This window comes from Coffea arabica, chromosome 4e (genome assembly GCF_036785885.1).
Source record: "Coffea arabica cultivar ET-39 chromosome 4e, Coffea Arabica ET-39 HiFi, whole genome shotgun sequence".
Classification (NCBI taxonomy): domain Eukaryota; kingdom Viridiplantae; phylum Streptophyta; class Magnoliopsida; order Gentianales; family Rubiaceae; genus Coffea; species Coffea arabica.
The window spans coordinates 47,570,769-47,594,512 of NC_092317.1; the positions used below are offsets into that span (position 1 = coordinate 47,570,769).

Genomic DNA, 23,744 nt, shown 5'->3' on the forward strand with positions numbered 1-23,744 from the left:
AGACATCATGTTTAAAAAAAAAAAAAAACTATTTATGTTTTCAGACCATAATTACTTAATCAACGTTTAATCAACATTGGTAATTCTTTTCTTCTACCTAAATAAGCATCTGGACATGAATTTATTCAGAGAATGACTGGTCAAATGCACTGGCACAGTTCCTATTGAATCAGTGCTAGGCGGCGGTAGAAAAAAAAAATTCAACAAAACCTACAAAGCTAGAAAATTAATTGCCACAACTAATGTAAATATGACAGTCAAAGCTAGAAAATTGTCTTGGTCGACAAGATTAATCCCTCAAGATAGGGAATCAAGTAGAAGAACGAAGCACCTAACTAAGCGACAACTTAGTTGCTACAATTAATATAATCAAGTCAAAGTTGAGCTTTGACGAGCTCGAGCTCGATTTTATTTTGCATTAGTCGAGTTTAAGCTCGAGCTCTTGCTCATCAAGGCCAATTGAGTTTAATCAAGTCTAATCCAGATTAAAAAATATAAATTTGTAGTGTTGTATATAATTTTAAATAAGGGACAAAATAGACATTTAATACTAATAAATAAAAAAAAAATTAAAATCATATATATGTGAATCTCGATTGAGTTTGACGAGTTTTCGAGTTTCATATGTTAAGTTCGAACTCGAACTCGACTTGTCAAGTAATTCAAGCTGCTCGAACTCGAGTTCAAACTCAGTCAATAAGAGCTCCAGAGTTCGAGTTTAAACTTTAACCAAGAAAACTCGCGAACTACTTGGACAAGACAAGCATACTCAAATTTGCAACTTTACAATAGGTGATCTGGATCTAACGTATAATATGCTTAAAAGCATTAAACACTATCTTGACTCCGGGGACAAGGACAAGGGATCTGTCTCAGCATGGCACTCTCCAGTCGTTACTTCAGAAGGGGGCCCAAAGAAAATTAGGTAAATTATGGTACAATTATGTATACAATTAGGTAAATGGTCATAAAAAAATGAAAAAATAGGTAACTGCTCTTACCCTCATTGGAAGTGAAGAACAACAAAAGTCATGAAAAAGGCTATAAAGAAGCTAAATCAAGAACATGTATTATACTCTCCCTTGCATGCATATAACCAAAAAAATTCTTAGTATTGAGTCCATTATCATTGAACAAAAATAACACAGTAGATAGAAGCATATTCTTTAAGAATAGCAATCTAAACTATAATAGATAGATATTACAAAAGAAACACTTTCAGAATACTCATTTGGTTGATCCATTGTCTATGGATTAATAGAGTTTCAGCTATGTTTCTCACAGAGATTCAAACTAATTAAGTTAATATCTTTCATCCCAAACTTTTGGTTTGCAAGTCCCCAGGACCAGACAAGTTGAATCATATACAAAACTTGTTGTTTTGACATTCTTTTTTCTTTTCTTCGGAAGAAAAGTCGTTTGACATTCTTGATTAAGGACAGTATTGACTCAGATATGTTCTGTTGGATCACAAATGATACCTTTCCAGTATTGGGCATCAACAGAGAGAATCCCTTGGGTTTTTGTTGATTGTTTGCAAATGACATGCATCAGTTTAAGGGCATGAAAATAATTAATGCATATGGACTCGCACCTGATCGCTAATTCTTTCCACTGTGTCAAAAAACCCAACAAGATTCTTGCTGCTGAGCCACCTCCAAGTAGCGTGAAAGTACACAGGGATTCGAGCCTCCTCAATTATTTTTATTGAAGATGTAAGATTGGGTACAATTGAATATGTGCAGAGAAAAGAATTCACAGTATTAAAAATGTAAAAGTCATAATTCATGCTTACCTATGCGTGTGGTGTATTTATTGAAACGGCAAGACACACAGATGTATGCATGGGGCAGCTTATTATTTTTAGGGATGGCAATGATGACGGGCACGAGAGAGTAACCGGGCTGGGGATGGGGTGAGGTGGGAGTTGGGACGGTGGGATTTTTTTTTTCTCCCATTTTAAATGGAGCGAGGGATGGGAAAGGATACCCTTGTTCCATCCCCGCCACTCAAATAAATTTTTAAAAATATATATACAAACACACACGCACATATATATACTTATGCAATTACTTGAATTCTTTTCCACGTAGTGTAAATTGTTTATCAAAAAATAAAAACAAATATGATGGTTATGAATTAGATTTGCTATTAAACATAGAGAATTGAATTCAAAAACATCAGCATGACTTTTAAGGTTGATTTCACATTGAATATTTAGTGAAGAATTTAAAAGAATGATTTATAAAATTGTTAATTATGTTATATATGTAGACAAATAATGTCAAAATAAAAATTTATAATTATAATTAGCCAACCATGAGAGCGCCCACACAGGCATGGGGTGGGGCGGGAATAAGGGAAGCTGGAGATGGGAATATGGGATGGCGGTGGAAGGAGATTTTAAAACATGGGGCATGATCTGCTTGGTTTGTTTACCCGGAATGGAAAGTGGAATCGACCAACCACATAATTTCATCTCTACAAGTCCAGTTTGTTTAAGATCTGAGCCTATACCACAGAAAACAAAACAGGGAAGATGCGGCTCCTCTTGTTTAATTGGGAATTGACCATAGGTCCTTAAAATTGTAAGAATTCTTAAGGTAGCTGTTAAAGTTTAAAATGAATTTCAGTCCCTCAATTCTCACCAATTCTGTGTATCTGCAAGATGATATATTAACACGCTCAAAAATGCTATCTTGATCTTTTAGAAGCAAACCATCTTCGGAGAGTTAAGAAAAGAAGAAAATGGAAAAGATTTCAAAAGCTTTCTTCTTATTGAAGAGGTTTGAAAACGAAAGAAGAAAAAGTACTTATTTTATATGTGACTTTACATGTATATTTAGTTGTTTGAAAGTATTGATATCCATTTGACAGGCAAAATGACACAGGAAGGAAAGCACAAATTTGAATATTCATGAGCACAAACAATACTTAAAATTTTAAACTATGAGTCATTTTTCTTTTCTCTTTTTTTTTTGCTGCAACGATAATATTTTCATAATCTAATCTATCCTGTTCTGTAGGGGGAGGGACCCTAAAGAGGTCGTGTAAAGGGTTAGCAGGTATACAGATTTAACTAGATCAAATGGGTGTTCTGGCACCTCCTTTAAATATTTTCACTGTATATAGGGTTCAAACCCCTGACATACAGTCCAAAAAAGGACTTAGATGGCCACTGAATGATTCATTTTTCGCTGTTGTCATTTGAGAGTTCCGTAAGAAAAGTAAAACTTGGATTGCATTTTCCGTCATTTTTCATGGAAAAATTACTGTAGCGATTTGATATATGTGAGGGAAAAAGGTAATAGGGAAATGTGATCACGGAAAACGACAATATTTTCCGACGGAAACAAGCAATCCAAGCATGGCAGCATTTCTTTACTCATGAATAAAATATGTAAATATCTCCTTAATGAAGTTGAATGTGATGAAAACGACAAGAAAGTTCTATAAACCAAGTGTTATTAATTTATATGTCATGAACAAAATTAGACCAAACAAGAACTTTAGGGACCAATTCAACAACTCACCACAAAACCACTCTATAAATATAAATCCTACCTGGTGTTATATGCTGCAATCAAACTCCCACTTGCCAGTCTCTATCCTACCATACTCCAAAACTCCAACTCAGAGCAGAATTTAGATTTTATTAGGCCATTTCTTTACTCTCTTCTCTGCATCTTCTCTGAAATGGCCGCTGCTACAGCTGGGCAAGGCATCAATAATGCAAGTTTCATGGAGCTTCAAGCCATGAAACACTACTCAAGCTCAAAACTTCCCACTTTTGGAAGGCGGTCCGCTAATATGTCCATTAAAGTAAGGCTATTGATCTCCCTCCAACCTTTTTTGCATGTTTTCCACCAAAATTCCTTCTTGTTTTTTTATCGGTAAAAGGGCTCTTCTGGGCTTGACGAATTTTGCGTGTTATGACAGAGATATGTCTTTTCATCGTGTTCATTATCAATGAACGGTTGCCAAGGTGATGATCATGACCCAAGAGCTCCCATTGGAACCATTGAAACTCGGACTTTTCCCGCTGTTTCTACTCCGGCATTGGCCGTAGAAAGTCTCAACGCAGCCATTGCTGATATGCAATCACAGCCTTCAGCTTCTGACTCCGGAATCATCCGTCTTGAGGTTGGCTCCTACTGCAATAAGCTACACAAATCTTCACTTATTTTTTTTTTAAGGGTAATAAACAAAAAAAAACTCCTATGATGTAGCTATTCTATAGAAAAACCCCCTCTGGTGTAGTTATCCTATAGAAAAGCCGCCTATGATATTAAATCACATGCGTTGGTACCTCATGATTTAAAGTAAAGTGAAAAATTGATGGAAGCCATTAGATCTAACGTGTTTAATGTAAACACGTTGGAATTGCACGTGATTCTTTTGAAAAATAGTTTTTTACGACAAAATTTGATCTGATATACCTTTTTTGCCCTTCAAACCTTAATAAAATTACCATGGCTCTTCTTCAATTTCGCTCCAAACTTGTAGAAACTGACGATTTTTGCTTTATATTATTAGTGAATGAAATTGATGAATAAAAAATCGTTTGTTTTTTACTATTTTTTGCTTATATTATTAGGGTATGTTTGTCATTTCACTCAAAACCATTTATTTTAACGATTTTCATCAATGTTTCAAATTATTTTAAACCATGAGATACCGACACGTATGTTTCTTATCCTTTTTTTCCCGTTTCTTTGGGGGGGAGGGGGGACCATGTGAGGGTTTCGTTTGTGAAAAATGAAAAGAAAATTGTTTGCCACGTGGTTGGCACAGGGAAAGAGGGCACTGGATAATGCAATCTTCTTTGCTCATATTTTTGCATGAATCACTCATAAACTCAAAAAATTTGGATGACTCGATTGATTTCACCCCAAAAAACATACTTACCGGAAAAATAAGAGAGAAAAGGTTCAAGAAAAAGACAGAAAGTAAAAGGGTACAACATTTTTTCTTTTCTTAATCGATAGAAGATTTTGCACATCATTCTAGGAGTAGGAAAATGCCTAGGAGGGGTACTTCTTATTTTGTTGTTTTTTCTGAAATCGTGTTTATACAGAAGAATGTTGTTACTGTAGGCATTATCTTCCTAGGCATATCTAATAATTTACCTGAACTTCAATTTTCTAAGTTTTCAGACTGGGTCGTGGATGACTTTGTAATATTTTTAATTATTTTTGCTATATACATTAGTATTTTTAAGGTAGATTTTAGCACTAACTAATTTGAAAATAGCTCTTACTTTGGATCTTCTAACTCAAAAGTCATTAGTTAACAACTAATTCTAGTCAAACCTCCTGTAGGCTGGGAAAAATAGGGATGGACGCATGTCAAGTTTTCATTGATCAGAACCTTCAAAAGAACTTTCTGTGTATTTTACCTGAAGGTGTCAAAGTCAATTTGTTTTGGTAATTCATATGTCACCCTTCATATCTAAGACAATAATGTATTAAAATCTAGGATATGTTTAAGCTATGGCCTAAGCAAAGACCGTTGAAGATTGACTCGTCCAAACATTAAGGGTTAATCATCTGTCAACATTGGATAAATGACAACTATAAAATTCAACTTTTATACGTGTGGTATAGATTCAATGGTGGTAATATATATATATTGTTAATATACATAAGATTTGCTCAAATATTAAACCTATTTAAAAGAGTAACTTTTAATGTAGACGTTGCTGCATATATTAAAATTTATATCTTAAAAAGTATATTTATATAAATCCAAAAAAGTATATTTCAAGTGTTATATTTATAAGATGTACAGAATGTCAAATATACTTTTTAAGATATATTTCAGGTGTCATATTTTCATAAATGTAAGATTAATTGGGCAAAGTAAATAAATACAAGGGAGGGTATGTAAGATTAAATAGGAAAATTATATAAATGCAAGGGAGAGTAATAATTATTAGTATGTGTATATACATAGTAGATTAGGTAAATATTAGATGTGTTAACTGGTGCCCATAAAAAAACCCTTCTTTTTTATCTCTACTTCATCCGAAAATGAGTAGGGATGATGCTTAATGCAAGTATTTAAACAGGCAGCTATAGAATAAACACAACTTTCCATTGTCAAATTTGTTAGATGATATCATGTCTCCTGTTTGTACTCTCGGTATGAGTGGATGATTTCTTTAATTAAATCCAAGTTGAGTTAAGTTTTTTTGTAACAAAGATTGGTCAACTAAGTTGCTTAAGATACAATTGGAGTATTGGGAAAGATTTAAGGATGCAAAATGTTTTATTAGTCACCCTTAGAGTTTTGTACCTTACATTATATATATATATATATATCAAGAAAAAAAGAGCAAAGGAGGGTTTAACAGCAATAATTAATCATTCCTTTCAACTTAATGGGGGGTTAACATGCATCATGAAACATGTGCAAGTAGGCATTTTTACGAGTGGAAATCAAATGGGCCAAAAATTCCTGTTTGGATTGCTATATTTAGGAGTTTTTGTAAAATAATATATATACTGTAATGATTTAATTTAATATATATAAGATAAAATGGTGGTTGAAAAATATGTTCACGAAAATCATAAAATTCTTTTTTTTTTTTATAGAAAACCACAGTCCAAACAAGGCCAGGCAGAAACTGACTGGTGTTTCACACAAATTAAATTCTTGAACGAGAAATGGTTTTCATAAAGTGAGAAATTAATTCATCCTCATCACTCCACCTACGGATTTGAGTGCGATAGTCGCCTTAAATGCTATGCAGTTGAATTCTTGAAATGGCATTGCTCACCGAGATAGAAACCGACTTAAGGCTAATTATTCCACCTTGGCTGAGGCAAAAATTATACTCCTAAGATAGTTTTATCAGTTTGTATAAATTCCTTGGTATATTTCGTAGTCATAATAGAAATTAGTTCGTACAAAAAAAAAAAAAAAGAAATTAGCTGTGATAGCAACATCTTAAGGTGAATGAATGACTAATGTGATGAAAGAGGCAGAGTGGAATGATTGTAGCTGTGATAGAAAACAAAGGTCTCAATCATCACAAAAATAATATTTAATTGTTCATGCATGTCTACACCAATACAAAGTTTAATTCCTTAATTTTAGATGCATAATTGATTAATTTTTTTTTGTTAATAATTTGGTTTTTTTTGTGGAAAATAACTAAAATGATCCCTCATATTTTAAAAATCTTTTTCTAGTCCCTAACATGTAAAACAACGTAAAACGATTCCTTATATATAACAAATGTGCCAATTTGGTTCCAAAACCTATTACCAACGAAAAAATTTTGGCCCAAAAATACTCGTTCAAATTATGTGCATGGGCAAAAAAGAAACAAGGATACTATTTTCCACAAAAAAAAAAAAAACCCTTCTATGGTCCATCACGTTTTCCCTTCCTAGATGTTGTGATGGGAAAACTTTTTTGAGGAGAATGTTATTCTTTTCCTCTTTTATCCCTAAAAGTATAAGCAAGTGACTTGGGCATGTATATGTTGGCTATAAATTTTGGTAGGAAATAGGTTTTGGAACCAAATTAATACATTTGTAATATGTGAGGGACTATTTTGCATTGTTTTATATGCGAGGGACCAAAGAAAGATTTTTTTTTTTTTAAATGTAAGCAACTATTTTGGTTTTTTCTCCTTGTTTTTACTAATTTTCTTCTACCTTTCTATTTATAACATGTTTATGATGTATTTACTGCCATTAGCATAACTTTATTATAAATTATCTGTTTATGATTAAAAAGAAAAAGAAAACCTTGACACTATCTCGTAATATTTAATGTAGTATTATTTTATGACGGCTTCCTAATTGCATTACCAAATAATATTTTCAAGGGGTTGTTAAATTTTATTTCTAGTAATTTCTTTCTTTTATTTTTTGAGTCGAGCTATTTAATTTCTTATATTTTTAGTCCTCTAGCTATTGTTTGCATACTTTTAGCCCTCCATCTTTTAGAAGTGTATATTACTTATCCTTTCGTCAATTTCAACTATTACGCCTAACAAAACTAACTTAAAAACGACGTAGTTTTGATCATCACTAGGGATGGCAACGGGGCGGGGTTGGGGCGGGGGACCCCTCCCCCGCCCCCCGCCCCGTTGCCTATTAGTTCCCCCCGTCCCCCGCCTCCTGCTCCCCCGCCCCCGCCCTGCCCCCACCCCGCCTTGCCCTGCTTCCCCCGAGGGGGCACCCGCGGGGTTAATAAAATTTTATTATAATTAAATTTTAATAAATAATCAAGTACTAAAATATCAACACATCACCAAATTATTATTCATTGTAATTTTACAATTGAAACTCATAAAAACAATCAAACAGAAGTTATTTGAATACAATCCAATATGATAAAATAAATATAACTAAAATAGTCAAGTTTTCACTTTTAGTACAAATGCAATCACTAATTCATTATTGTGTTTGTGCTTTTTTTTGAGAAAAAAGTGTTATTCTATTAAGTGTAAATATAAATTTAGTATAAATGTATTAGTAAATTTAGTATAACTAATTAATAAATTCTATTAGTAGACATGTATAATTATTTATATAATTGATAATATCAATTATATTACATAAACTAATATACATTATATAATACATCTAACTAATAATATCATTATCATAAATTTATAACTAATTAACTTACATATTATATATAATTATATATATATATATTTTTTTGTTTTGCGTGTGGCGGGGCGGGGGATGGGGCGGGGGTACACTCCCCCGCCCCCCGCCCCGTTTCTAAGCGGGGGGAAAAAATTCCCCCCTGCCCCCGCCCCGAGAGCCCCCCGCGGGCACCCGCCCCATTGCCATCCCTAATCATCACCCTCTTCAAATTACAATTGGTCACCGCTGCAATTATTGGCTGCGGCTCAATGATCCTCGACTGCTATTGACCAAGAGTTGATCGCTACTTTACATTGGTCAAATTTAGATGAAACTACATCTGCACATTCTATTTTTTTTATGTAGATTTCAAATTTAGGCTTAATTTTTTTTGTGAATCTTGCTATATGTTATGTGAGTGGATCTAATATTAAATTTTAAAAAAATAGTTCTACCTCTATTTTACAAATCCTTTACCACATTTTTTGAACTTACATCAAAATGTTCTTAAGAGCAAGAGAAGTCTAAGAAGACGAGGAATTTGGCACGAAATCATTTAATGTTTCACAACCCAACTTTGCACTCTCATAACCTATTTTCAACTACTTCAAGGCTTGCTGTGTATCAAATTTTCTAATATTGTATACCAATGAACTCCTGTGCCACGAGAATCGCAAAATATATGATTTATTTGATCCTATAAAACCCCAACCCCACCACCCCCCCCCCCCCCCCCCCCCCCCCCCCCCTAATTTGATGCTACATCTTTCACTATGTTAACTAACTACACCTTTGATTTTTGCCTGTGTATCGAAATGATGCAGTTTCCGTTAGCCTTAACGGCTCAAATGAACTAAGGGGCAAAAAATACATGCTTTTAGAAATTGAAGGGTTAAAGATATATTATAAATAATAGTTGTAGGGCTAAAAGTGCATAGACTTGATAGTTCGAGGGTCAACCAAGTTTTTTTGTCCTTTAAAAAAAAAAAAAAGAATTTCAATGTTGGTAATGAGTATTGCTAATTGACTGTTTTGCCCCTTGGTTATTACTTATTAACCAAAAATTTTTTGTTGGGAAAAAGGTGCCAATACTAGAGCAAATTGAAGCACTGGACTGGCTTCATTCACAAGACCAAAGTCTTCATCTCCCACGCTGCTTCTTTTCCGGTAGAAATCGAATCACCATTTCTGATTTATCTCAGAGCATCAATGGCAATGCCTTCAATCCCCGTACTTCCACTTCAGTCGAAGACAACGACGTCGTTAGCGTTGCTGGGGTGGGCTCTGCCGTCCTCTTTCGCAGCCTTCATCCCTTTTCTTATCATGATTGGCTCTCAATCAAGAGGTAGTACTTACCCTGACCCAACATTCACATTCTTCTTTTCCTTTTTTATTTTGAGTTTTCAGATGTATTTCTGGTGATGTTCTTGATTAAAGTGAAATCCCTTTTCGTAGTTTTATCTGTAGTTTTCCGGAATGAGTGTTGGATGGTTCTTGAAGTATAAATGCTGTTTCTTTTTTGCTTGCGATAAATGGAAACTTGGAAGAGGTCTGTTATCAGAATGCTAAGATGCAGCTAAAGTTTTAGTCTTTTTTTTTAAAAAAAAAAAAAACTATTTACAAGCTGAATTTGTTCAAATCTTTAGCTTTTGTCAGAAAAAAACGAAAAAAAAAGAATAAATATGCTTTAAATTGGCTGGATGATGATGGCAGTGTTGAAAATTTGTGCGGATCAATGATAATTTTGTCGAATACATTCTCTATAATCTGTTTAATGAAGAACTTCAGAATGTTCGGGTTGCTTTCCAATAAAGAATTAAAGAGAGATTGGACGTTGGTAGGATGAGCAAACAACAGTTGCGATGTGCCATTTGGTCTAATTATAATGCATCTTTTTAGTTGGACACAGGGCTTGGTGGCGGTCAATTTTTGTTATGACCTTATGCTAACAGGATATACTGCTCTTTTCCAATAAATTCTGAGGTTAGGCCGTTCCATGGGGCAATAGATGTTGATCTAAAATGACAACTGAAATGTCTTCTAGATATTGTGAAAGAGGAAAGATGGTCTGGTAATTTCTAGACAACACGTTATAAATTACAGATGACTGGTGCTGTCTTTAATAAATGTTTATGCAACACAAAGTGAAACTTTTAAGTAATCCAAAATTCGAATTGGGGAGTGGGGGGGGGGGGGGGAAGGTTACTGTTGCCACTGCAGTTATCTTCAGTAAGTGCTTTGCTTAGTGTGGTTTCTTTCTTGTAAGCTGAAATAGTTGCTTAGCCAGAGAGTTATTTACCTGTGTGGTCAGTTCCAACACATGGAATCAGCCATGGTATTAGAATATAGTGAGATACACGCTTTATCTGTTTGGAAGTTAAAATATGCTCATCAACCAAAATATGTAGACATTTTGGCCGTTACAATTTTATGCTTGATTTGCTATGATCATGGATGATCTTGATGTTTTTGATCTTGGTCATTTCCAATTAATATTTTGGCTGGGTGTTTGGCTGAGGCACTTATTCTGGTGACATTTCAGTCCTTGATTTATAAGTATTTTTATTTCAGAATTAGGCAACTCAAGTAATAAATGGACACAATCTAAAAATGAACCTTCAGATGTTATCAAAGCATTGGGATGCAATTGTATTCTTAAAGTGGTTAAACATAGATGACTAGTCTGAAACTTTGATGAATACAATGATTAAGTTTTACCTTTTTGTTACTTTGAGCAAAGGTTTTTGTCCAAGAACTGCCCTCTGATTCGGGCATATGGAGCTATTCGGTTTGATGAGAGGGCAAGCATATCACCAGAATGGAAGGCTTTTGGTTCATTTTACTTCATGGTTCCTCAGGTGAATATATGTCTCTGTCTAACAAAGGTTATTTATGGACATGTGTTTCCTCTGGTACATGTGATTGGATTTCTATCCATAAATGACTGGATGTCTCTATGCGTCGAACTGACAGGTTGAGTTTGATGAACTAGAAGGCAGTTCAAAAATTGCTGCAACTATTGCTTGGGACAATGCTCTCTCATGTACATATCGAAATGCAATAGCTTCCCTTAAAATGACAATGGCCAGGGTATGTGTTGTACTTTCTTTCCTCTTTTGTCCTGAATAGTTCTTTGCTTTGCTCTCCCTGTTTGTATGTTCCAGTGGGTTCTAATGGTGCAGTGCACAAGTTATTGTAGATCTAATCATCTTCCACTTTTAATTTAATTTAGACATTTAATGCAGGTTTCCTCTGTTGTTACGAGGCTAAGGCAAGAAGCTTCTCATGCTTATATAACAAGTACTGATCATGATCCCAGCAGAAAATCATGGGATAAATCTGTAAACCAGGCTTTGGAAAGGATAAAGGGAGACTATTCACTATTAAAAAAGGTCTTGGATTTTTTTGTGTCCATGCAATCTGATCATTGTGTTCTTTATAGCAGTATAGAAGAATAGTATGATAGCAACTGGATATTCTGTGCTTTATCTTATATAATAAGCATTGAAGGTTGAGACTAGGTGTTATATATATTAGTTTCATTATCGGCAATGTTAAGATTGTTGATTATTTTCACTTCTATATTGCCTACTGTTGCTCATTCTGCGAGCTAACTTGTTCTCTCTTCCATAACCTTCTATCTGTATAAGTGTAGGTTGTACTTGCACGTAGTAGCAAAGTTGTGACGTCGACAGATGTTAACCCTTTGGCATGGTTGGGTAGTCTAAAGGTCGTTGTTGCATTTTTTTCAATCAAATTATTATAAACTATCATCCGTTGATTCTTTCAAGGCTCACAAACTTTGGATGCTTAAACTGCAGGGTGAGGGAAAAGATGCTTATCAATTTTGCCTTCAACCTCCAGAATCTCCAGCATTCATTGGTAACACTGTAAGTGGGCCGGCAGTGATACGTGGTCAACATTTTTTATGTATCTTGTTTTAGTTTTCATAGTTTTCTGCCCATTACGTTGTTAATTAAGAACAAAAATGTCGCACCTAATGATGAATTTAGTGGTGGAAAAACCTGACGACAATTATGGACCTTTGCCTGCTCAAATACTTTGATTAATCATCGCGTATTCAACTATTTTCGTAGCCTCTACGAGAAAATGCTGACAGTACTGAGAATATTTAGTGATCTGTCTTGTCACTTTCTTTAAACTCTTTTCTTGAGGAAGAATTAGAATTGACATATACAAAGAACTTGATATCTGTCTCAAACCTGCATTCATGATGGAGCTAACTTGTCTCGTATTAACCCAAATAACTAAATCGTGAGCTTATAATAGTCTCTTCTTCCATTTACAGTGTCCAATCACTTTTACCCCTTTGTTTAATGTAAATTGTGCTGGTTTATTAAAAAAATAGAACTTTTGGATTGTTCTATCCTCTTTTTCATCTCTAATTATTCATCTATAACCATTCTTTTTGGATAATGCAGCTTGATAGCTGCCCAGGGACTGCCATTCTATAGGACTATGGCTGTTATTTTCTGCATTGTTGCTTCATATTTTCTGCATGACTGTTCTTGTTATAAAGTGGGCTTTTGAGGATATTGATCAATAGGCGTGGTGGTGTGGTTGGGTGAGGGGGGAGAAAGGAGAGTCGGACTGGTTAAAATCCATTTCTTGTTGTTTCATAGGTGGCAGAGATTCCTTTTGTATATCTTCGAGTAGTGAAACATTTACTTTCTCCTAATTGGATATATCACAAGTTATTGTGACTCTAAACACAAGTAGCTGAAGAAATACTGTGTTATAGTCTCCTTGTTCGGTGATTGACTTCTGGACATATAGTTACGAATCTATTTGCATTTTGATTATTTGTGTTTACACTGTAGCCAGAGCAACTATTCCGTCGTGATGAGTTCAGCATTTTTAGTGAAGCTTTGGCTGCAACCCGAGCTAGAGGAGGATCAGAGTCTTTAGATCTTCAGATAGCACATGACTTATTCTCCAGGTTTCGTGCTTCGCTATTTATAGAGCAACAAAAGACTTGTATTTATCTTGGCACTAGAGATGTTATTTCTTGTTTTCGCTCATTTGTATTGACAGTTTGTCTTGTTCTTCCATTCATCTACAGTCCCAAGGACCACCACGAGTTTGCCATAGTACGAGAAAACATAAGAAGAAAACTAGAGGCAAGGAACTGAATCCCTTCCCAGAAATTTTTAGCATGCAACACTGTAATGGAACCTTGTTATCAGCACAAAGGCACAACATATATCACTTAATACTGTCTATTAGTTCTTCAGTCCTTGAAATATGACAAACGTTTTTTCCTCCCTCATTTTCTTGTAGGCTGTGTGTTCCAGTGTAGTAATTAATCCAGAGAAAGTTGTAAGAAAGCTGTCCAGGGTTCAACATCTTTATGGTCGATTTTCTGGGACATTGCGATCTGAAGATGATGAGGTAAAACCTTTTCTTTCTGCATATTTCTGTCAAAACAACTGAAGTTTCACTTTTAGATGCGGGAAACTTCTACAAGATACTGCATTTTTTTCCCTAGAATTTGTCTCTCTTGACACAGCATCCTCACTCCAGATTAGTGAGAAGTTGTAAAGGGATTCTTATATTGTTACACAAGAATAAATTTTTTGAACTGTGGTGGATCATTATTTACAAAGTCATTGTCTCCTTTCATTTCTGAAGTGCTGACTACTTTAACTTCCAGTTCACAATATTGTCTTCCCTTCACCCAACTCCAGCAGTTTGTGGCTTTCCTACTGAAGTGGCACGGGATTTTATTACAGACACTGGTATGTGGAAAGTGATACTCCAATTCAGCATGAATATTTTGTTCTCATGATCTCTGCATAATGTAGTTACAGTCCTTTTTTTGTTGTGAAGTTAACATAACTAAAACTCAAGGTCTATTAGGTCAAAAACGGAAAAAAGAAAACAAAAAACTCAAGGTCTATCTATATGATCTATTATCACTTCTAAGATTGTAGTTGTAAGATTGCATCAAGTGGATGTGTTGAATTATATGCATTCAGATGAAAAATGTACTTATAGTACTTCACAATGTTGTGCGACTGATTTGATTGATATTGTTGGAACTCGTCATCGCCTTTTCCCTTTTACATGCTTGTGAGGTTACAAAAGATCATATTCAGATCATCTATCAGACTATTTTTGGATTCTGTTGACGTTTTCATTTAACACAATGAACAACTAGAGCTATTTTTATCTAAAACTTTGTTCTACATTGATAAATATTAGTGCAGAAAAGTTTTGAATCCTTTGAATCATGCATAGAGGATATTCATTCTGCACTTATCTTCATCCAATATTGGTTACAGCTGTTATGATTGTTCTGCAGCATAATGAACAGATCACAGGTCTGGATATTACCTTGCATCATTGTATGTGAAATAACAATTAATAACGTATTACAGAAATGTTTGACCGAGGGATGTATGCTGGTCCTGTTGGTTTCTTTGGAGGAAGACAGAGTGAGTTTGCTGTTGGAATCAGGTCTGCTTTGATTGGAAAGGTGAGGTTAAGTCGATGCATTTACTCGAGTATCATGGTCTTTTCCACAAGCACTAGTTTTGCAATCTTAGAACATTAATTGCATGATGGTATATGAAGCCACATAACCAATGTTAGATTGTGATTGTTCAGTGACATTATGCAGTCACATAATTGACATATAAGCTGATGTGATCAATTTAAATCTAGGGCATTGGTGCACTAATTTATGCTGGACTTGGCATAGTTGAAGGAAGTGATCCAGCTCTAGAATGGGAGGAGTTGGAGCTCAAGGCATCACAGGTTCGTGCTTTGTAACGACATAGTTTCTGTTTTCTGTCTATCAAATTAATTGCCATGATTCAGTTGCTCGGGTAGGAGTGTTACTTGCAAAACTAAAGAAGTTGTGCAGTTAAATATTTATTTGTTCTTAAGCGATACCTGGAAGAACTACTGCCTTATATGCTCTTCACCTTTCCTGCTTTTGTTTTTGTATCCAGTTTATGAAATTGATGAAACTAGAGGTGCCCACATTGGCAACAACAGTGTAGTAGGAGGAATGAACAAACACAAGGTGAGTAGTTCCAAAACATTTGCTGCAGTCTGCAACTTCAAGCTTGTACCTGTAGTTCTTTTTTATTTTCTTGTCAAGACTCAACATTGTCAATAAAGAGCGAAACTTTATTTAACATGAACCCAGCTTATTATGTTCGCATAGGTGCATGACATTATTATATAAATGAAATTAATAACTAATATAAGTCTAATATAGAGGGCAAGGAATATTATGGAATATATTAGTACTTTAATTATAAAAAAGGGCATGTGGCCGTGTCAGGAAAATCAAAGAGCATCTATAACTATAATCTGTGTAAGTACTAAAGAGACTGTAGCTTCAGATGTGCCATGACTGAAAATTTGGCAGCTAATTAGTGCTGAATGGTTTTGATCTCATTTATTGGAAATGCAGTCAAAAGATGTAATGTATTGTATCATCACATTGATTTACTGAACCATCTTTGACACCAACTCTTATGATGCTTGATTTAGTTATTAAGGATAGCAAGATCGTAATCCGTTCTCAGGCCACACTTCCATTGTATGCTTCAACCAACGACTTCAGGCAAAAAATTAGATATTTAAACACCAAACCATTAATTCAAATACAAATAAGTAGCTCAGAAAAAAGAACTCCCCAGTACATAATGGAGATATATTTGATAAATTGGAGACATGTAAAATTAAGAGATGTGCTCTTGTGTGCAGGCATACTCTACTTACCTTTTAGCTTGTTATTTCTGAGATTTTTTTTACTTTTTCAGTCCAGCTGGTGGTAGATATTGGAGTTGTTAAATATTCAAAATCCTGCAAAATTTGCAGATTGCTCGGACAAAGTTTAGCATTCACTCATTTGCGTAATGATTAATGCATCATCTTCAGCATAAGCAGCTGGGCAGATTAAGGAATACTTGTTGATGTTGGATGTAAAGAAGTCTTCTCCTTTTTCTTCTTTTTTCTTTTCACTGTTATGTGGCTTCATCTAAGCTACCAAACTCTTATTGTAAGAATGCTTTAATGTCTTTCTCCAGTTATATGACATACCACAGAAGAAAAGCATTTATCCCTTGATCTTTTGCTCAAGCTTATCTGGTTAAAATGCTTCAGAATTCATTGCTTCTTGGCTGACCTCGCATGCCCTCATCTAGAAAAGGAAGGGAGTTAAACCGTCTAAAACCTAATCCAGACCCTTTTATAGTAGAGGCAAAGAAGGAACAAAGATTGATAGATTAAGCCTGTGATGAAGAATAACTCCATCAATGACATGCTTCAGTTTGGTGAGCTGTTGCTTGTCTGTGAAAAAGGCCAACCTGATGCTGGAAATTGAGTATCAGGTGGAATGGGAGTTGGTCAGGCGAAATTACTTGTTTTAGGGGATGGCGCTGAACTTGCCAAGTATTGGTGCAGATGGAAGCCAAGCGGTGTAATTAAATTGGGTTGTGCCAAGATGAGATCTAATTGACTCAACTGAAACCAACAAGGCAAAATTGCACATCTATCTAAGTCCTTTGTACAACATGGTAATCTGGCCAAGTTACTAGGATCTTAAATCTGAAGATCTTGTTTAGTCATTATACTTGGCATACGAGGTTAATGAGCCAAGTTGGTATAATCAATTTAATGATTTAGTGAACTTATAGAAGCCTAGCATATGCACTTGAATTTACAGAATAAGAATACTGATGGTAATAACTATATGTCTTTTATGTTCAGGGAGGATCAGAAGGGCAATTGAGCGAAAGAAAATCCAAATTTATCTGCTCATGCAAAACAAGAAGTTCAGATAACTTTGTTCCTTTTCTTTTCTCCTTTTTTGTAAGCAGGCAACCAGACTTTTTTTTTTATCAAGAGTTGAAAAGCAGGGAGTACAAAGTTTCTCAAACAAGTGATCTCCATTAAATCTCTTCTTGATTCTTTTTCAGATTCCTTGCGGGCTTGTTTGGAATCATTAAGTGTATAGTACTATAGGTTTTAACATGGCCTTTTGGCTATACAATTTAGAGCTCCTGCAAAACGTGTGAGCCTATTGGCAAATTCCCCAGGCTTTGGACCGATCAAATCTGCATTGGAACCAAAATTGTGATTGGGATCTCCTGATTGAACAAAGAATGCTCCATTCATCATAAGATCTCCCTGCGATTTCCATACCCAATCTTTCCACACACTTTCTGGTGCATAGTCCCTCTTGGTCACCTGGATCACCATGGTTTGCATTAATGACAGAGAAAAAAAAAAGCTTTATATAGGTAATAGATCATACCCTTATTTTCTTGATGGTCTAAAAGATTGTACTCACCATTATAGAGGCATCTATATTATCGAGCTAGTTACCATTTAGTGGGTCCATTTGGATGATAAGTTTTTTGGATATTTATATAAAACTTTACTGTAATTTACTGCAGAGTTTGTGAAAAAACGTGTCTTCTAATAAAATCAGTATCTTAAACAGAAGTTGGCCCAATGGATGAATCGTTTTGTACGGTGTTTATATCTGTGAACATTTGATTGCTAATCAGTATCATTAATTACCTCTTTAGCATATGGATTTTCAGGAGCAATGAAGCGATTGCCTTGGCTAAGTATAGTGGGGTGTTGACTTCCTCCAATGGCATACATTAGCCAATGTGTGTAATCATTGTTCACTACATGCACGAAACCCCATCTAGCCCTTGGCATTCTTTGTTCTATTCCTTGACCAAAGTGGTTGAATGCAAGAGTTATTTGCATTATGGAATCATCTGAGTAGCTATCACTTGCACCAAAGAGCATTGCCTGTGGACAAAGAACATTAACTTTGTTAATAAGAGGGTGTATAAATATAATCAATACTACTAAGTAGCATGATGTTTCCATCCTTGTACATGAAAAGTAGGAGTCTAATGCTGTAGACATATAGATAGATAGATAGATAATTACCTCATTGTGATGAGTGAAATGGCCATTGGAGATGGTTATAGCTGTGGAAGCCTGAACAGCATCAATGAGTCCATCATTGCAATTAGACATTGAGATGTGATCGATCCAAATGTTGGTGGAACCGTAGATTGAAATGCCATCTCCATCACTTCTTGAACGAATGCCATAATGATTGACAGAGTCTCTAATCATGCCACCATTGCCAGCCTTAATGTCATGAATGTGAAGATTGTGGATGATAATGTTATGCACGAATTGCAGGGTGAATCCAGCACCATATGCAATATGGACTTGTACGCCGCGGCCATCGATCGTCTTGTTGCTGGTCATGATAAGCTCTTGGCTAAGCCTGATCACCATATTCTTGGTGAATATGACCCAAAGGGGCTCAGGCTGGATAAGGGCATGTCTTAAAGTTCCGGGCTTGGGATTGACTAGGTCATTATCAGAAGGATCAGTGACCTTATAAATCCTGCCACCTTTGCCTCCAGTTGCATGGCGGCCGAAGCCAAGAGCACAATCAGCTAGCTTCATACGATTTTTACGCCAATTTTTCTGGCATCTCCAACATTGATCAATAGGGTTTGTGGCTGTGCATGGACCATTATACTTGTGCAAGTCCCTTCTTCTGCTGTTGTGGCCATCAATGGACCTGCATGAATCAATGCATGATTTTATATTATGTTTTCAAGAAATTTCCACCAAGAAGAGAATGTAGAGAATTTAGGGAAAATCCACCTATGGACTTTCTCATTAAAATGAGAAGTGACATTTTCGGGGTTAGGATGGTAAGCTTGGCGAGCAGCCTCCTTTGCTTCTTCTGAGCGCTTCTGCCAGACCTCATCAAACTCGGCAATGTGTGCCTCAATGGTATAAACCAGAGCAATAAGAGCAAATGCTAAAATTAAGCTACTTTTCTTGAAATCCATTTTTGTGTCACTTTTTTTTTTTGTTTGTTTTTGGGTTTTTTTTTTTTTTTTTGGCAAATGGTTTTCTTAACCAAATTAATTTTGTAACAAGAAAGCAATAAAGGGTTTGAACATAATATGTTCAACTTTTAGGGATTAGAATACTGAGACCTCAATCGGGTTTAGGGATATGCATGAATGGAAGTAAGCCAGTCACATTGGCTGTAATGCAATTGCATTAATTTTTTTTTGTTCTCTCTTTTGAAGCTTTTAGGATTTTGCTTTAATACATTGGAATATTTGACAATGAGAAGTTGAGAGGGAAGAAAGGGGAGCCAGTGCTTTTCCGGCAATGGTCAATCTTTAGTCTATTTGCTTTGCTTTCCATATATGGACATTAATCAGAGTCAAAAAAATGACTTGTAAAGAATGTTTCTAATCAATTTGACCAGAAAGATGATTTGTTTTACAGATAACCTATATTTATATCAATAAATATAGAAAGAAAAAAAAATGTGTTAGAAGATTGGATTTGATTAATGTAGAGCATCTATGGATTAGGCTCTTCTCAATTCTCTCCATTATATTTAAACTACTTTTCAAAATCAACATCATTTACAACATATATCATCGCTTATTTCTCGATATGCACAAAAGTTTTTTTTTTTTTTTTTGTGGAAAATGGATTCCAATTATATGCAAAATTTATGATCAAAATGACCAAGTTTAAATAAATGGTAGTCGAGTAAAGATAAAATGAATTAATTTACAATTTCAATTGATTGATATTCTAGTTTAGGTTTTTTTTAAAAAAAAATAATTGAAAAAATATTTTGGGTGTTTTTAAAATAAAGCTCATTTTCATAAAACGTTCTTCTTTTTTCTAAAATACGAAGAAATTTAACAAAACTGTTCTTTTTTTTTTGTTATTGTTTGTCAAAATCTACCAACAAAAACAGAAAAACACAAAACATAAATGGTACCAAAGGCCCCTAAACTTTTTTTTTTTTTTTTTTTGGTTCAAACTTAGTGTGGACCGGACAAAAGTATTGCTGTAGAAACACAAGGGATAGTGGTGTAACAAGAATAGGGTCACCATTTGAAGCATGTATGGACTCAGCTGAATACTGCAGCTTACATGTTGGATTGAAAAAGGTGTACAAGGGGTATGTGAAAGTTTACCATTAGTTGTCCGAAGGTATACAATATAGTTTTCCATTCCATCCTATTCAAACTATCTAAGACACCCTTTTCTAAGATACGTAAGACCGGAGACACAGGCTATTTGAGTCCTAAGCAAAGCAAAGAATAGCCTCTTCCTGTAGTTTTATGAACAATCTAACATTGCCATTTTTGTCAGAGTCCAAAAGGAAAAGTTTGGAATAAGAAATCTTGCAAGAAAAGCTATTAGCTTTTGATTGACATGCTGAAACTACAGCTTAAATAGCAGCAGCATTGCTCGATCGATCCCTCCACAAAACCCCCCAGAGAGTTTCTTGGAATTCAACCATTTTTTCGGAGTGTTTTCAGTGCTCATTTTGATACAGAGGAACTGAAGAACATGGCAAATATGTTAGGAGCAGGCGGCAGAGGAGCTGCTGCTGACAGGAGAAGCCCACATGATGTGATCTTTGAAGAGATTGTGCCTTCCTCTGGTTGGACAGAGGACAAAGATCGCCACTGTCTAATCATTGATCTTCCCGGTATATGCCAAGAATTCATCTCATTTTCCAACTTTTGTAATGTAATTCTTCGCGATGAGTTAAATCCACACCCCTCCATACTAAATAAAACCATGCCCTGCATGTACAAATACATTGTTTTTATATACAAGCTTTTAACGCATGGAACTATGAATAAGGTTTCGACTGTCCATTCAAGATGGAAGCGTTTGGATTTAGCCCCTTTTCTGTTTGTGTATGCTTGTTTCTTTGCTTGAAGGTGATGATCTAAGTTGTTTGAAGGAATATGTGTAATCTGAGCATGTTGTTTTCACTATCTTATTGAAGGGTTTAAAATGGATGAGGTGAAGCTTCGAGTTGATAACTACGGGCATTTATTGGTAAGTGGAGAAAGGCAAGTGAATGGGATAAAACACATCCGGTTTCAGCAATCTTATCGAGTTCCAGACAATTCAGACATCCAGGAGGCCACTGCTAAGTTTGAAGATGAAATCCTTTACATGATCATTCCCAAGACAGCTACAGCAGAAAACGAAAGTAACCGCGAGAAAGACACAGTACCACAAACTGATCATATACAGGAAGAGAGCCAACAGAAGAATGATTCAGACAGAGATCATCAAGTGATTGATGATGATCAAGACAAAATCGACAATCACCAGAGGACTGAGAAGGGACCGAGCGAAGAACCGAAAAAAGAAGAAGATTGTGATGGAGAACATGAAGAAGAATTTCATGATGCAAGGAAAGAAAGTGTGAGGAATGAGAGCAGCCTGTTGGAAACACTAAGACTGCAGTTGAAGAAGAATAAAGGGATAGTTGTCACAGCAGTCTTAGCATTCTCCTTGGGGGTTTTCGTCTGTCAAAAATTCCAGACAAATCCTGAAAATTAAGACATGACTTCGAACAAGTTCCTATTGATTAAGGGTCTTGGCGCTTGATCACATAATGATGGATTTGATTCTAGCCATTCTCATTCCCCTTGTTCTTCTTCATACCTTCCCCCATCTAAAAATTGTTACTATAAAAGTTTATAAATTCCAAAATGAAGTGTACATCTATAGTTTGAATCCTATATCTCTGATTATATTTTAGTAGTATCTTAAATTTATTTAATTCGGTTTGCATCTTGAGTTTAGTACTAGTTAAAAAGAGTTAGGGGATTAGGGAGGGGGGGATTGAAGGAGAAGGAAGGGAAGTTGGGGAAAAGAGTCAGGTTTGCACTAGAAATAGGGAATTAAGATGGAACCAGATTCCTTTTGGAAAGGGGAAAAACAAAAACAAGCAATAATATTGCAGTGGTCTGATAGCTGATTGGATGGTACAAGGATTATCGGTGGGCTGCTGCTGCTGACCTGATTTTCCATCATCCATGGGAGGGGAATATCCATCATATAAGCATCAATTCAAAGATGTCTTTATCCTAAAAGGATCAGATTCCATAACTAGTCACACCAATTCAGAAAAGGCGAGGAAGCAATGCATAAACATCCCTCTCAAGCTACCAGCTAAAAGAGAAAGAAGCTTCATTGACATTCGAGCCAAAAGTGCATGTTTAAAACTGCAGAAATTACATTTTCTAAAAGAAAGATAGACAAGAAACAAAGGATCATGTCTCTATCTATCAATGATATTGAACAGTTACAGGAGGCACAAGCATTCAGGAAGTATTATTATTATTATACCAGCTAAACCTTCATTGGCTGCAGCATTTGGAACTTAGATTAGACACACCTAAACATCAATGTGTACCCTTTCCATCCACTCAGAATATTAATCAGACAGCAAAGTCAGCCAAGAGTATTAGGAACCATAGCATAGGAAGAAACATTTTCTTTCGGGACAAATGTACCTCTTTTCGTCCTACTGCAACCAATTAATCTACAGGGTGCAAAACCTTGACTAGATTGGGAAAGCCCATCCAAGTGCCCTCAAAGACAACGAAGTTCAGGACTTTTGGTCCATTTACACTGCAAAATTCTGAAGAAATGATTAACTGTTTTAGCCTTCCACCTCCTGTATGACACCATAAGTCAGCAGGTTTTTGGGAAATCCCGATTATACCTGGGCCAAACACAATCTAATCTTGACAGCTATTATGTTGACAAAGAGTACTAGTACAGAACAAAGACTTTTAAGGGCCCTACTGAAGCAATAAAGGAGATGCTTTTATCCTCAACTTTTCTCAAAATGTGTTTGGAGCTTTTGACAAAAAGGAAGACAGAAGCTGTAGGCAGAGTAGAATAGAGGGGGTGGTAGAATCAGGCGCCTTACAGAAGCATCTTGTTGCTCTACACAAAATCTCATTTATATTACAAGAAGTCCGTTTCAAGTCTAGCTTTACACATTACCACTATGACATGACCTATCTACAAGGCCATACCAGAGATACAGTAAGAAATAAGCTACCAGATGGAGAATATATTCCTCTGCTCTGGCCGCAGGATAATGATCAGAATTCTTGAACTGCAGAGAAAAATGATCAGAATTAGCAACCTAATACGAATTAGGAACTTCGTCTGCCTTCGAATCTTTCTATTCAAACTTCGGCTCCTTTTTATTTTTTTCCCACTGTTTTGTTGAATATAAAT

At 35.5% G+C, this 23,744-nt stretch overlaps 3 protein-coding genes and 1 long non-coding RNA gene across 5 annotated transcripts; 2 read left to right on the forward strand and 2 right to left on the reverse strand.

Moving 5' to 3' along the window:
• Window positions 1-559: 559 nt before the first annotated feature.
• On the reverse strand, window positions 560-1,983 carry LOC140005808 (uncharacterized). Its single transcript, XR_011813374.1, has 2 exons — window positions 1,595-1,983; window positions 560-897 (listed from the first exon to the last, which is right to left on the reverse strand). It is a non-coding gene; the product is annotated as an uncharacterized lncRNA (long non-coding RNA).
• Window positions 1,984-3,584: 1,601 nt separating this feature from the next.
• On the forward strand, window positions 3,585-16,718 carry LOC113741375 (isochorismate synthase, chloroplastic-like). Of its 2 annotated transcripts, none has more exons than XM_027268893.2 (16): window positions 3,585-3,822; window positions 3,940-4,143; window positions 9,695-9,957; window positions 11,353-11,470; window positions 11,586-11,702; window positions 11,858-12,004; window positions 12,268-12,342; window positions 12,434-12,502; window positions 13,454-13,572; window positions 13,696-13,753; window positions 13,914-14,024; window positions 14,287-14,371; window positions 15,014-15,111; window positions 15,300-15,392; window positions 15,590-15,663; window positions 16,412-16,718. In XM_027268893.2, the coding sequence occupies exons 1-15, from the start codon at window positions 3,697-3,699 to the stop codon at window positions 15,638-15,640; spliced, it is 1,734 nt and encodes a 577-aa protein (XP_027124694.1). In that variant the 5' UTR covers window positions 3,585-3,696; the 3' UTR covers window positions 15,641-15,663; window positions 16,412-16,718. The 2 variants fall into 2 exon arrangements, with proteins under 2 accessions (XP_027124694.1, XP_027124695.1); XM_027268894.2 differs by having other exon boundaries at window positions 16,470-16,718.
• Window positions 16,719-17,618: 900 nt separating this feature from the next.
• LOC113741117 (pectate lyase-like) lies at window positions 17,619-19,499 on the reverse strand. Its single transcript, XM_027268597.2, has 4 exons — window positions 19,302-19,499; window positions 18,564-19,215; window positions 18,177-18,419; window positions 17,619-17,840 (listed from the first exon to the last, which is right to left on the reverse strand). Exons 1-4 carry the CDS (start codon window positions 19,490-19,492, stop codon window positions 17,619-17,621), a joined length of 1,308 nt encoding a protein of 435 aa, XP_027124398.1. The 5' UTR covers window positions 19,493-19,499.
• Window positions 19,500-20,929: 1,430 nt separating this feature from the next.
• On the forward strand, window positions 20,930-22,226 carry LOC113741937 (uncharacterized). Its single transcript, XM_027269607.2, has 2 exons — window positions 20,930-21,174; window positions 21,481-22,226. Exons 1-2 carry the CDS (start codon window positions 21,033-21,035, stop codon window positions 22,044-22,046), a joined length of 708 nt encoding a protein of 235 aa, XP_027125408.1. The 5' UTR covers window positions 20,930-21,032; the 3' UTR covers window positions 22,047-22,226.
• The last annotated feature ends 1,518 nt before the right edge of the window (window positions 22,227-23,744 follow it).

Coding starts and splice junctions, on each gene's coding strand:
- LOC113741375 (XM_027268893.2), top strand. CDS start 3,697: ATGGCCGCTGCTACAGCTGGGCAAGGCATCAATAATGCAAGTTTCATG. Junction 12,005..12,267: donor ACTATTCACTATTAAAAAAG/GTCTTGGATTTT, acceptor GTATAAGTGTAG/GTTGTACTTGCACGTAGTAG. Junction 13,573..13,695: donor GCACATGACTTATTCTCCAG/GTTTCGTGCTTC, acceptor ATTCATCTACAG/TCCCAAGGACCACCACGAGT.
- LOC113741937 (XM_027269607.2), top strand. CDS start 21,033: ATGGCAAATATGTTAGGAGCAGGCGGCAGAGGAGCTGCTGCTGACAGG. Junction 21,175..21,480: donor TCTAATCATTGATCTTCCCG/GTATATGCCAAG, acceptor ATCTTATTGAAG/GGTTTAAAATGGATGAGGTG.
- LOC113741117 (XM_027268597.2), bottom strand. CDS start 19,492: ATGGATTTCAAGAAAAGTAGCTTAATTTTAGCATTTGCTCTTATTGCT. Junction 19,216..19,301: donor TTTAATGAGAAAGTCCATAG/GTGGATTTTCCC, acceptor TGATTCATGCAG/GTCCATTGATGGCCACAACA. Junction 18,420..18,563: donor ATTTCACTCATCACAATGAG/GTAATTATCTAT, acceptor CTTTGTCCACAG/GCAATGCTCTTTGGTGCAAG.